Source organism: Arvicanthis niloticus, chromosome 5 (assembly GCF_011762505.2).
Source record: "Arvicanthis niloticus isolate mArvNil1 chromosome 5, mArvNil1.pat.X, whole genome shotgun sequence".
NCBI lineage: Eukaryota > Metazoa > Chordata > Mammalia > Rodentia > Muridae > Arvicanthis > Arvicanthis niloticus.
In genome coordinates this window covers 68,300,103-68,312,557 of record NC_047662.1, presented here as the reverse complement: position 1 = coordinate 68,312,557, position 12,455 = coordinate 68,300,103, and the positions used below count along the sequence as shown (strand labels likewise).

The following is a 12,455-nucleotide window of genomic DNA, read 5'->3' as shown; positions in this document are numbered from 1 at the left end:
TTTCAGCTCTTTACAGACCTTATAATAATATTACTGCCCTTGTAGCATGAAAAATCAATTTGGAAGCGAACACTTCTTTTCCTATGCCACCTTCCTCAGCTCACAAGGAACCTCTGGGACACTGTGGAGGGAAAAACACTGAGGTTTCCACAAGGATGTTGTCCAAAGTTCTAATTGCATCTACGATGAGACTCAATAATTTAAAACAGTAAGTCTTGAATTATAACACTTTTTCCCAATATAAAAAAAACAAAGACAGCATCTGCTTGTTTGTTGTGCACCACAGAAACTTATTTATTCACTTTAATTCTGCATTTACACAAGAATGCTATAATAAAATATATGTATACGACTTCTGTTACAAATATAGATAATATTTAAAGTGACTTTATTCTAATGTAGGAGTTTCACGCTCTAAAATGGGATTGAACACATAATTCCTCACCAGTTGTCTCAGTAAACAGCTCCATCTGTTTCCCTTAAACTATTGTATTGTAAGATGGTAATATACAGCAGTGAAATGAAGTTACATTAGCCCCCTTAATTTTTCTGTCAATTTACTAATGGCATATAACCAAAATAATTACTAACACATTGTCTTCTTCTATGTCATTAAGATTAATACTAATGGTAAAACAATAGCATGGTACAGGAACGTGTTTTCAACATTGTATCAGTCTGCTACATCAGCATTAGAAGGTTCTGGGCTCCTTCTCTGTCTTTCACAGCTACATGGATGTTTCCTGGAACTGCAGCTCACACAGGGTAGCATCAGTATTTTATAACAGCATGAAAACACAGCAGGTCAAAACTGAAAATGAACACCAAGATATGCATTAAGCACAGTTTCTTTTTAAAGCTTACAAAGACTGCTAAACAATGTTAGCAGGAAAATATGCATTAGAGGTAAGAAGAACCAATATGTCACAATTTTAAAATAGTGGACTATTCAAGAGTATTTTAAACACCTTTTTTTTTTTTTTGACTGCTGGATTGGGGAAGTTCTATAAAACTCATGGCTGTCTTCTTTTTTTTAAATTTCTATCATTTATCTTAATTTTCTGAAGCCATTTCACTTAGCTAACTTTGAATTATTTTATTTCCCTACTAACAAGATGAATACACAATCATTTTGTCCACGTGACTATAAATTGTTAGATATCTTCAAGGTAAAACTGTGGTTTATCTCTGCAAATATCCTTCTTTTTGAGTATAGGATCATGAAATACAAAGGTAAAGGAAAAAATGATGTTTGGTTGTTAGTAACACATCACTGTATGTTTCTCCGCCCCCTGTAGCTTTCCCCAATCAACAAAGCACATTAAAAGTTCCACTCTGTTGCAGTAGGAGGTGAGCAAGTGGCTGAGCTGCTTTGGCCCTGGCAGGCACTTCAAGAGAGAACCATGAGGGTAACAGTGCCCTTTGTCCGCTTAAGGATGGCAACAGCTTCTTCATGGGTCACTCCTTCTAGACTTTGTCCATTGACAGCAATGATCTGATCGCCCCTTTTTAGACGCCCATCTTCGGCTGCTGCTCCCTGCAATTATAAAGTAGGCTTGTTTACTTGTGAAAGAACTTTGCCTCACACAAAGACAAAGAGCTGAACAAGAATGCAAATTGCTCTGCATGTACACACACATTGCTCCTGGTGCCCATACCATTAGACATGATGAACATACACAAAAGAGGCCCATCTTCCAAAATGCTTTTAATGCTGAGGTTCCAATCTGGTAGTGGAGTTAGCAGTCAACAGAATAAGCTGGATTTTTTTTTCTGTTTGGCACAGCTGTTGGCAACTAAAATTAATAAAGACTATTTGGACATATGCCTAGCAGGAATGACTTTATAGAAACTTAGGCTTTTCTAGACTGTAAAAGAGCGCCTACAGAAAGATAAAGGATCAGGGAGAAGTAGTAAAAGCAGCCTCATCAAACAAAGCTAGAGAGACTGTAGAGTCCACAGGTTTGCTGAGACAGAAAGGCCACATAGAGGCTGATTCAGGGTAAGGTAAAGTGAGGATTTAAATGTCATTGTTGGTCTGGGGAGACCATTCATGTAGTGCTTGTCTTGCGTCCCCACCCCAGCACACACCTCAGACACAAGCCCCCAACCACTGCTAAGTGTGATTCTTCAAAGCTTTGCAAAAAGAATGCTCAAGCTGTCTTGGTTTTTACTGCAAGGGAAAAGAGAGTCTTCCTATTCCTACAGGCCCTAAATAATTATGATTAAACACAGACATCACTATTTAAAAAAGAACTCCATCTACAGCACGCACATAGACGATAATTATGCAATTAAATATAAGATTAAAAATATGGAAAAGTTAATGAGGAACGTATAATGATGAAATTCTTAAAATATGTTCTAACTAGCATGCCTTAAATAAATTGTTCCTAGGCCTAGGAAAAGGACTGCATGGCGCTTCTATTCATTGGCAAATGCTGTCTATATTTTTGGATATACCAATAACTTTAAAAAAAAATCTCACAAATTAAGCCTACAGCTAGTTTGCCACAGAACAGCACTTTAAATTGGTTGAAAATAGTAGTATTTTTCTAAAATAATAGAAACTTCCATAAAATAAAGAATCGTAGCATTTAAAGAGCCCGAGTGAAGTCTTTACAGGCCTGATGTCCGCTCTGCTCTTTTACACTGTAAAAGAACAGGAAGCATTGTTCAATTTTGTAGTCTTTGAAAATAGGTCTTAATAACACATTATCAACCATTATATGCATTTCTATTATTTCAATGACTTCATCAAAATTAGTCTCTTTATTCTTATTCTAAACATTCTTAAGATAGTTTAGTAGATGACTACAACTGTACACAGAGCTTTCTTTTGCGAAAGTAATTGAATCCCTTGATTGCAAATAATGCTTTATTGTAGACAGCAGGTCTGCTCACCACTCCTCAAATTTAAAACATTTTTCTCTTTTCAATGAAATTAAATGTATAAACACTCTAGTTATAAAGTGAGATTAATTTAGTGTATTTTTCTGTACCTACTTTAGATTTTACAACTATAAGAGAACACAGAGAACACCATGCCAGTCCTTGACAGTAGATATATTATGAAAGTCCATTTTCAAAAGATAATCATGTGTGACTTGCATGTAAGTGGAAAGGACAGGCTTCATTGATTATTCCATGGATATCGCTGAGACTTTCTGAGGAGTTTCAATTTGATCTATTTTTCTCTAAAAGTAACTAAACCTCAAACAGGACAAAAATCTTTAATGACCTGTTCCTGCAGGGATTTCGAAAGAAAATATCAATGTTAACCATTTGGCATCACCTCAGGCCATAAACTAATAAGCCAGCTGTTGACCAGTGTTAATTAATGTTTAGTAAGGAACAGAATGGTTAAAAATTGCAAGCTTACCTTTGCAAACACTGTTTTAACATAAATTGGTAAGTCTCCATGAGGGCTGCCAGAGCCACCTACAATGCTGAAGCCTAAGCCATCTGGTCCTCGCTCTAGTGTTATGGTCTTAGACTGTGGAGGTCTATAAAAAAAGAAAGGAGGAAAAATGTTTTCTGATTGAATGTGTGCAAGCATACATGCACTCAGGTAAACACACACACACACCGTTGACTCTGTGTTTTGTGCTTTACCTCACTCAAACTATAGCTAGCATGTTATAAATAAGGAATGTTATATGTTATATATTATATATAACATATAACATAAATATGTTATATGTTATATATGTTATAAATAAGGAAGATGCTATTTATTGTATGTTCTCATGGCACAGAAATTCTCATTCTTTTTTCAGTTTATTGAGGGAAGATGAAAGTTCAGAAGACAACAATATAGGGTCATAAACAATAGTCTCAACTTCAGACAGGAAAGTCAACTGTGAACAAGGGGAGCATCAAATAACTTGAAAATTTAAATGTGCCTCTCTTTACTTTTATATTTAGTCTTGTTTTCTAATATATTCAGTATTTTCAATCAAAGTTCAGTGAACAAGAGCAAGATATCCTCTCAAAAATATCAAAACTGAAAACTGAGGAAATGTAGTAGGGTGAACCTACCCATCTCTGACTAGATAACTGTCTATAATCAAGTCATCTCTGATTAGGTAACCCTCTAAAATCTACCCATTTCTGACTAGGAAACTATAATCTTTGACCAGGAAGTGGTTTGTAATCCACCCACCTGACTAGCTGACTAGAAGCATTGGCACTTTGTACTTCATATGCCCTCTCCCTTTCTTTTACCTCTGAGTGGCAGGAACATGGGACAGAGACTGCAATTGTCCCAACGATTTGGTTTGAAAGGAATAAATGACATACCCCGATATGCTCACCCTAAATCATCTGGAAATATACTGCTTGATGTCAGCCCAGTGAAAGCAAGACAAGGATTGACAAGCTCTTGCTGATGACCCGTGACCACACTCACGTCTCCTCCAGCCACCACCTGTGTGTGGGCACAGTGAATGAGAAAATGCATGTTCACCTAGCCTAGCCTAAGAGAGCAAAAGGTCGCTCCAAAAAAAAAAAAAAAAAAACCCGAACACAGATGAAAATGAGTGTTCTTACTGACTACTTAAACACTGAAATGATTAGAACATTATTAAAAAGAAACTTCACAATGCCCAGGCACCTTTCAAATGTCTAGATAGTAAAAATACCCTAAATTAAAATCTCCAATTTTCTTTGTTTTCAAATTATGACTTCATTTGCAATTATTTTTCAGATTTTGTAAGAAAAGCTACCCACAGAGCACATAGGATTCTGAGGTGCTCTAATTTTCCCTTTAGATATAACATATGAAACAGTGAAAGCACCAGGATGAAATGTTACAGAATGGGTTACATAATGCTTTTCTGGAGCTCCCAATTTAATCACTGTCATTCAAGGAATATTTTAAGTAAACCAGTAGCAGAAGATGGAATGGATTTTATGTAGCATCAGAGGTCCTGTGTCCTCGGGCTACCTACGTTGTGAGCAGTACTTGGGGTGATGCCTTACCTGCACTTCAATGGAGCCTGAGGCATTTTTCATCAAGTTAACCGCCTGTGTGTGAGTCATCCCATCAGTGGATGTGCCACAGATGGTGACAATCCTATCTCCAACCTGCAAGACAAGTAGCCAGCATGCAGAGGACTGACAGGCCAACATGGTCTTTCTTCTCAACCACTCACAGCACACCTAAGCTGCCACCAGCTTCTGAAATATAGCAGGAGGCTACTAATTCAAAATCTAAGAAGCAACTACAAAAGAGAGAGGGTTTAATAGAGTTGATAGTTCTGGGGGAGGAAGAACGATGGGGAAAAAAAAAACCCTTACTCTTCCCTGCTCCCCAGTCCTTCTTTCTCCTGGGAAAGATATTACTTATTAAAACCATAAAGTATCAGTGTCATTTAGAAGCCAGATTTTCTCTGGACATTATCACCATGTTAGATGAGACCATAAGTCAGAGGTTGGCAAACTAAGGGCAGCAGAGCCAGGCTGGCCCAGAGTCCACTTCAGTTAATCAAATTTGGTTGGAAGACAACATGCTTACTTGGCTCTTTCACAGGACAGAGCCGAGTAGTTTAAAGTGTTGCTGCTGTCTCATAGAAAGTTGAAGGAACCTAGGGCACTATGGTATGATCAGGTTCTCAGTGTCCACCATACATTCAGAAATGCTGAATCATTCCCAAGACCTTGCTTGCAGCTTGGACATAAAAGGCTTTCCTTCAGAGTGACCAAGCTGCTGCAATAAAGGGTGCCTGGTTGACAATATGGTTCAACATTGGGCCATCCCTCAACCTTGACGCAAATCTGTAAGCTTTACAGTATTTGAAGTAATATTTTCATTAAACTTTGGTAAAATTTATAATAAAGTACACAAACAACATTTTCCAATTTGGTATGGCCAAGTCAGCATTTAAACCAATAATACATATGAAAGAAGTTTCCTTCTGTACCGTGCTCTGAACATACTTTGTTTTCTTTGTAATGTATTCCAAAGTTGTAATTTCCTTACAGTCTTACATCTGACATCATATTCCCTTTTGCTATTCTTGATCTTTCACTTAAGCTCACCCATAACTTCACTTGCATGTCAAAGGCAGATTTAAACCCTGAGAACATCCTGGCTGCAGGAAGTTAGGTTGAGACATGGAAACGCCTGCTAGATTTGTTAGGACTACTATGGTTAGTAGAAAAACTTACTCTGAGTTTTTGGGTTTGAGCTGCAACACCATTTGGATGCATCATTGCAATAAATATAGGGACATCGCCGAGTGGGCTGCCCACTCCTCCAGCAATGCTGAGTCCCAGGCAGTCAGCAGGACCCTGCCATAGAACACATATATTTTGGTCAAAGTAGTATTTTAAACTGATCTTTTGTTTGTTCTTTGACATACAATATTATACTGAAAATTAGGATCTTCTAGGTATGAGGGTAGAAAATATTTCATTTGACACAAGGAGTTTAGGAGGAAAAAAAAAGCATCTGTTTGGAAAGTAAAGCAATTGACACATAGAAAATCATGTTGAGATCGATAAAAGGCAGGCAAAACTCAGGAAGCAAGAGGACAACAATGTGCAAAAATAGGTAGGCCCATATTTACACTCAGGACCATACAATTTCTAGTGCAAGACCTGGGGCACATGCACTGACCCCAGCAAAGCTCTGGCTGGGTCTCAAGGAGGCCTGCAGTGTACATGAAGCATATAAAGATGACATCCAGCGTTGAGAAGGCTACATCATAGGTCTCAGCAAGCCATGCCCTTGTAGTCTCTTGGACATACCTATCAGGCCAGATGTCCTAAAGAAACACTTAGTCATCAGTAGAAGAAATGAGAGGCAGAGAATTACTCTGTGTGGGGGCAGAATAATACTATTTTGACAGTATAAAATATAAATAATAAATAAATTACTTATAACTTATTAAAATATATGAAAATATAAGTAATTTTGTTATGGCTAAGAAATTTGGCAATGATTGAACTGCATTATTTCCATTGCTCACAATGTACATATGTATTTTCCCGATGGAGACTATAAAATATTCAAAAAGATACAATAAAAAATGCCTTGCAAGATAGCAAATTACCTTTTTTATTTCGACTGTTCTTAATCCCTGAATTTCAGATGCTACTGTAAAGGAAAAAGCACATAAATTGCGGTTGTTAAACCATGTTTATACTTATTCCCATTGTAGCCAATGCATGAAGCTGGATAGTACTGCATGGATATCCTTTTACAAAAGGGATACTTGGTTATCAACAGTGCACACAATTAAATCCAGCTCACCCAGAACTCTATGTCCTTGAGCAGAAAAATGTGCATACCATACCATTCTTCCCTCTGGGTTCAGCTCTGATTATATAACTGTACAATCCACTCCAACTGAATTAAGAACAGAATATGCTCTGGATATAAAGTTGCTCACACAGCTCAGAGGAATAGTTATGGATGAGTTAAAAAAATCTATACACTAAGTGTCTAGATTTCTATAATATTAGTCACATTGCAAATAGAGATTGCCATATGGCGAGTTTCTTCAATTTGAAAAACTCTCAACCAACGCATAAAGCCAGAAATCCTCCATGCCATGATTGCATGTAATTAAAACACCGGAGGATTGTGCTGATTTTCTCAAAATTTTTGTAATCTTCATGGAAAAAGGAAGGATTTGCTTAGTGGTATTTTTTTTTTTTTTTTTTTTTTTTGATTTACTGGAGTTACATTCAACAGAGAAAAGAAACAAAATCAAATAACTTATCTGCTTGGTAAGAAAAAAATTACAGATTCATCTATAACTTGTAAGGCAAACGTTAAGTGGGGGAAACTGGCACAGGGCATGCCTCCATTTGGTCTGGACTTTGGCCAGTGCAAGATTTTTATCTACATTAGGAGATGGGATGGCCTGAGGGAGGAAAGTGGCTCAATGGTAAAATAAAATAAAATAATAAAATAAAAAGCCAATCTTACATGCATTCTTCTTCGCATTACTTTCCAGTGATTCTGATGTATTTATTCCAGAAAGTGGGACAGTGAAGGATGACAGGTTGCTCTCGCTCACCTAAAATATATGGCGATTATTACACAGGCAGCATGGGAATTCATAATTTCCCTAAGTACAAACTATTCCACAGTTCCATGTGTTTATCTCATCTAAAGAGAAACATAGTTAAACAACATTGTTAAACAATAGTGGCATCTGGTAATTTTAAAGGCAACTTAAGCATACTTATTGGTTTCTTTTGTTTCTTTGTCTTAAGGAATAATGACAAATAATTGAAGATAATCTGAAGATTGAAGAATAGTTGAAGTTGATTTCAACCTACATAAAGTTTTAGTAGTCTTCCCTAATCTCTTTCAAGACTTAACTCTCTTTGAATTTAAATTACTACACAATACCTAGAGCTTAAAACTATATAATGAGGGCCAGTGAATAGAACCCAATGGCAGTAATTAAGAAAGTCAGTAAATGGTCTTTATGAACAGACTCATGAAAATGAGTTTCTGTCATCAGAGGATAATATTGAGAAGAAAAGCTTGCCAAGAACCATGCATTTGTTGTATTTGTGTGTGTGTGCATTTTCATGTATATATGTGTAGGAGGCCTACGTGTTCATATAAACATGCATGAATGTGGAAGCCACAGGTTTACCTTAGATACCTTTCTCAGGATGCACCCATCTTGCTTTCTGAGCCAGAGTTTCTCACTGGGACCTGGGACTTGCTAATGTGGTTAAGCTAGCAGGTCAGCAAGCACCAAGCTGCTTTACCAACCCAGAACTGGGACTGAAAGCATCATGAAAATTGGCTTTTTCATATGAGTTCTGGCGATTTCACTTAAGCCCTCATCCAAACTTTGAATGCACTATATCCTTAGCCCATTAATATTTCTATATAGAGATGCTTTTCAATCACCTACTTGGAGTTTTCTAGTTGAATACTGATTGATGACTGTTTGACAGTATCTTAAGAGTACATCACCTTGACTGGACTAGTCTACACTGATCAGGTGGCTAACTTCTGAGACTGAGGAAGAAGAATGCTGGAAACAAAGTGCCTCCAAATTGTCGAAAGCCCTCAGGGTACAGTGGTCCTACCTGCCATGCTTCTCTTCTTTTTCCTTGTTAAACTCTACACTTACTTCCCATTGCTAGAGGGCTGGACCTATGTCCGTGACCCTAGACAGACTCTCTGGGGATGTCTCTGAGCTCTCTCTCGTATGTGAATTGGTTTTCTTCTTAAATTTCACAGCTACTCACCTGGCTGCTTTGAGAAGGCCTCCTCTCTGAGTGGAATGGAGCAGCTTTGATTCTTCCAACCTCCAGGGTTACTGTGCCTAAGGAACACTGAAGGAGATGGGTTATGAAGATGTTAAAATGAAATTCTATAATCAGTTTTAGAAAAACATGGTCTAAAATTAAAGGCATATCCATTCCTTTTGTGATTTTCATAGACAGGGCAATCCCAATCTTTTGTGAACAATGGTTTTTAAACATTTAAACTCATAAGAATAATAGCAATATAGCAGTCATAAGTGTCCATTTCAGTGTTCCACAATTTACATGGAGATCAATCCTATCAAGACAAACAGAAATGAGAATTAAGTAATTTCTCAAGAAACAGCATAACTTAAGATGGGCAAATGAGCCCGGCATACTCACGGTTTACAATGCAAACAACAGCTACAGAACCACTAGCTACACAACTTACATTTCCGTAGTAGAAAAGGTACTCAAGTAATTCAGTCCCACTTCCTTGATGCATGGTGGCTGAGCAGACCCACTACATAATACTTAGATAAATACTACAGTGGTAACCTTACAATTGCACTTCCCTTGCAGTCATTTAAGAGCCGACTCCGGGTAATAACTGCAGTGTAGTCTAATATTGGAGGTGATGCAGGGAGGTGTCTGAGGGCTTGCACTTTTAGAGACAGCTTTTCTATTATTGCAAAACCCCTTCAATAAAACTTATGTACAAAATCATTTGTACATTAAAGACCATCTCTTTCAAAATAAAAAAAAATTAGACAAAACAGGAACAATCTGGAGCTATCCACACACAACATATACATGTTTATGGCTCTTACTATATATGGCCTGGCTCATTTTTAAAATGGCTGGCTCAACTGACTTTAAAACCATTTATGTTATCTCAATGAGACTTGCTTTACTCTTTCTGCAAGATCCCTCAGTATTACACTGCTAAAGATTGTTTCCAGTTTATCTACAAAAGGACGATGTTCTTTCTTAAGGAATTCTGGTTATGGGCTGGACATGGTTTCCTAGCAGTCAAGAGGTTAGGTGGGAAGTTCATTGTTTCAGGCCTGCTTAGGCTACATAGTGAGTTGTAGCATAGCCTGGGCTACACAGCAAGACTCTGTCTCAAACACCAATCCCATGTCTCTTCCAAAAAAAAAAAAAAAAAATTCTGGTCACTTTTTTTGATGACTTTAATAGATAACAGGCTTAATGTGTGTTCCATTAATAACTAATGATAGCTATTAATTAATGATAGTGCTAGATCTTACCCAAACCACAGAGGTTAAGGTGAAGCTCCACCTGGAAAAGGCCTCTGGGAGTCCAGTCTGAGAGATGCCTACTGGCAACAAGGCCCAGCAGCCCTACCAGCTATGAAAGGCTTGTGTTCACTCAAACCCAGATGTGGAAAATGAGCAATGATGGTGTTTTCAAGTCCATATAGAATAAAACTTTAGGTAAAAAAATGCATCAGGCAACAGACAATGCAGTAAGTAAAACTTACTGATAACACAGTCTTCTCTAAAAGCTGGACCATTTCCTAACAGGGAAACTCTACCTCCCACAAGTGGTGTTCTGGTGAATATTCTGTAGTTCACAGATTATTTTCAGAGGGAGATGAATCCACCTTTCCAAAGAGAATGGCTCTTCATGATGAGCTTTCTTCTGAGAAAACCTACTTCATGGTGTAAAATGCACTGAAGAACTAAGTCTGGTTCTCAATATGGGGCTTACAACTCCTTTGGGGCCAAATGACCCTTTCACAGGAGTCACACACATCAAATATTCTGCATAGCAGACATTTGTATCATAACTCATAACAGTAGAAAAATTAAAGTTATGAAGTAGCAACAAAAATAATTTTATGGCTGTGGATCACCCCAACGTGAGAGACTGTATTGAAGTATCACAGCACTAGAGATGCTAAAACCCTAGTGTAAGTGATGCCAGGCAGTAGCCTTAAAACTGTCCAGGTAATTCCTAGTGTTGGTGCAATGGGTGAGTCTGGACTAAGCTCCCTTCGGTGCTGAGAAGGACCCACCGAAGAATAGTTTTACTCTAACTTTAAAATGGAGTAATGCTGTTGAGTCAGATGGGAATTGGGCTACATACTCCTTTGTGTGAAGCAGAGGGAATTTCTGCTACTTAGGGTCACAAGACAAAATACCAGTTGTGCTGTACCTAGAAAGGGGGTTCATGAAGCAGCTGAAAAAGACAGGTCAGAAAACATAGCCTCCTGTGATGCTGTGGGGAGCCTGGGGGCTCCCAATGTATCATATGACAAACTACCAAGCTATAAAAATAAATCCAGAAAGAGACTTGAAAGACTTTTGTGTTCTGAATATGCACTTTAAAGATTTGCTGTCATTTCAGGTAACTCATGTCATGAATACTACCAATAACAAAGTTATTAAGCAAATTTATAACAATATAATAAATGAACATAAATTGTTCAGATATGTCATCACACTTCTGTTTTATTGGAGATGATTACTAACACAGATATAAAATTATGCTACTTGATTTCTACCTTAAGCAGGGCAGCAACTGCCTCCTGGGTGGCATTACGGACATCTTCTCCATTCACCATTAAAATCTGGTCCCCTTGCATCAGTCTCCCATCGGCATCAGCAATGCCTCCTTTGACAATGTCTGATACAAAGACTCCTGTGTCATTTCTGCAAGCAACAGTGGGTTTCAGCATTAAGCCTGGTACTCAGTGCAATGCGATGCTTATTTAATCAAAAGTTAATTATTCTAAGTGAAAATAGTGTCTATTTTTAAGAGGCTTTACAGTTTTGTGCAATACTGGGGCAGCTTTAACAGAATGAGAATAACAGTGAATTTTATTTTAAAGGTATTTTCATAGATAGAAAGTATCTCTCACAAGCATATCTAATCCTCATGTGTTATGTACTCTGAATAAATGAGTACCACAATTCTTATTTTATGGCATTATGGGCCACACACCTAGAAAATGGTAAAAACAAACAAAACAAAACAAAACAAACAAAAAAACAAAAAACAAAAACAAAAAACCACCAAGGTGTCAGTGGCTGGGTACTGAGTGTGTGGCTTTTGCACACTGACGTTTTCTATGGACACTGTCCTGTAGTCATGTGGTCACGCTGAGATTATCATTAACATTACTGAAAATAAATGACAGATCTATACCAGAGACTGAAACTGTTACTTAAAATTTAACCACCACCACTACAATGTGTTTT

The 12,455-nt window shown here is 37.6% G+C and overlaps 1 protein-coding gene across 5 annotated transcripts in view; it reads right to left on the bottom strand.

Moving 5' to 3' along the window:
- Positions 1 to 266: 266 nt before the first annotated feature.
- Mpdz (multiple PDZ domain crumbs cell polarity complex component) overlaps positions 267 to 12,455 on the bottom strand; it is a 142,677-nt gene continuing 130,488 nt past the window's right edge. For all 5 annotated transcript variants that reach the window (XM_034503712.2, XM_034503715.2, XM_076934728.1 and 2 more), the window contains 9 exons: positions 11,759 to 11,906; positions 9,229 to 9,315; positions 7,940 to 8,030; positions 7,059 to 7,102; positions 6,172 to 6,294; positions 4,984 to 5,088; positions 4,317 to 4,429; positions 3,383 to 3,506; positions 267 to 1,537 (listed from right to left, as the gene is read on the bottom strand). In XM_034503712.2, the coding sequence (XP_034359603.1) occupies positions 1,391 to 1,537; positions 3,383 to 3,506; positions 4,317 to 4,429; positions 4,984 to 5,088; positions 6,172 to 6,294; positions 7,059 to 7,102; positions 7,940 to 8,030; positions 9,229 to 9,315; positions 11,759 to 11,906 (982 nt within the window). In that variant the 3' untranslated portion in view covers positions 267 to 1,390. The remainder of the gene's footprint in view (positions 1,538 to 3,382; positions 3,507 to 4,316; positions 4,430 to 4,983; positions 5,089 to 6,171; positions 6,295 to 7,058; positions 7,103 to 7,939; positions 8,031 to 9,228; positions 9,316 to 11,758; positions 11,907 to 12,455) is intronic.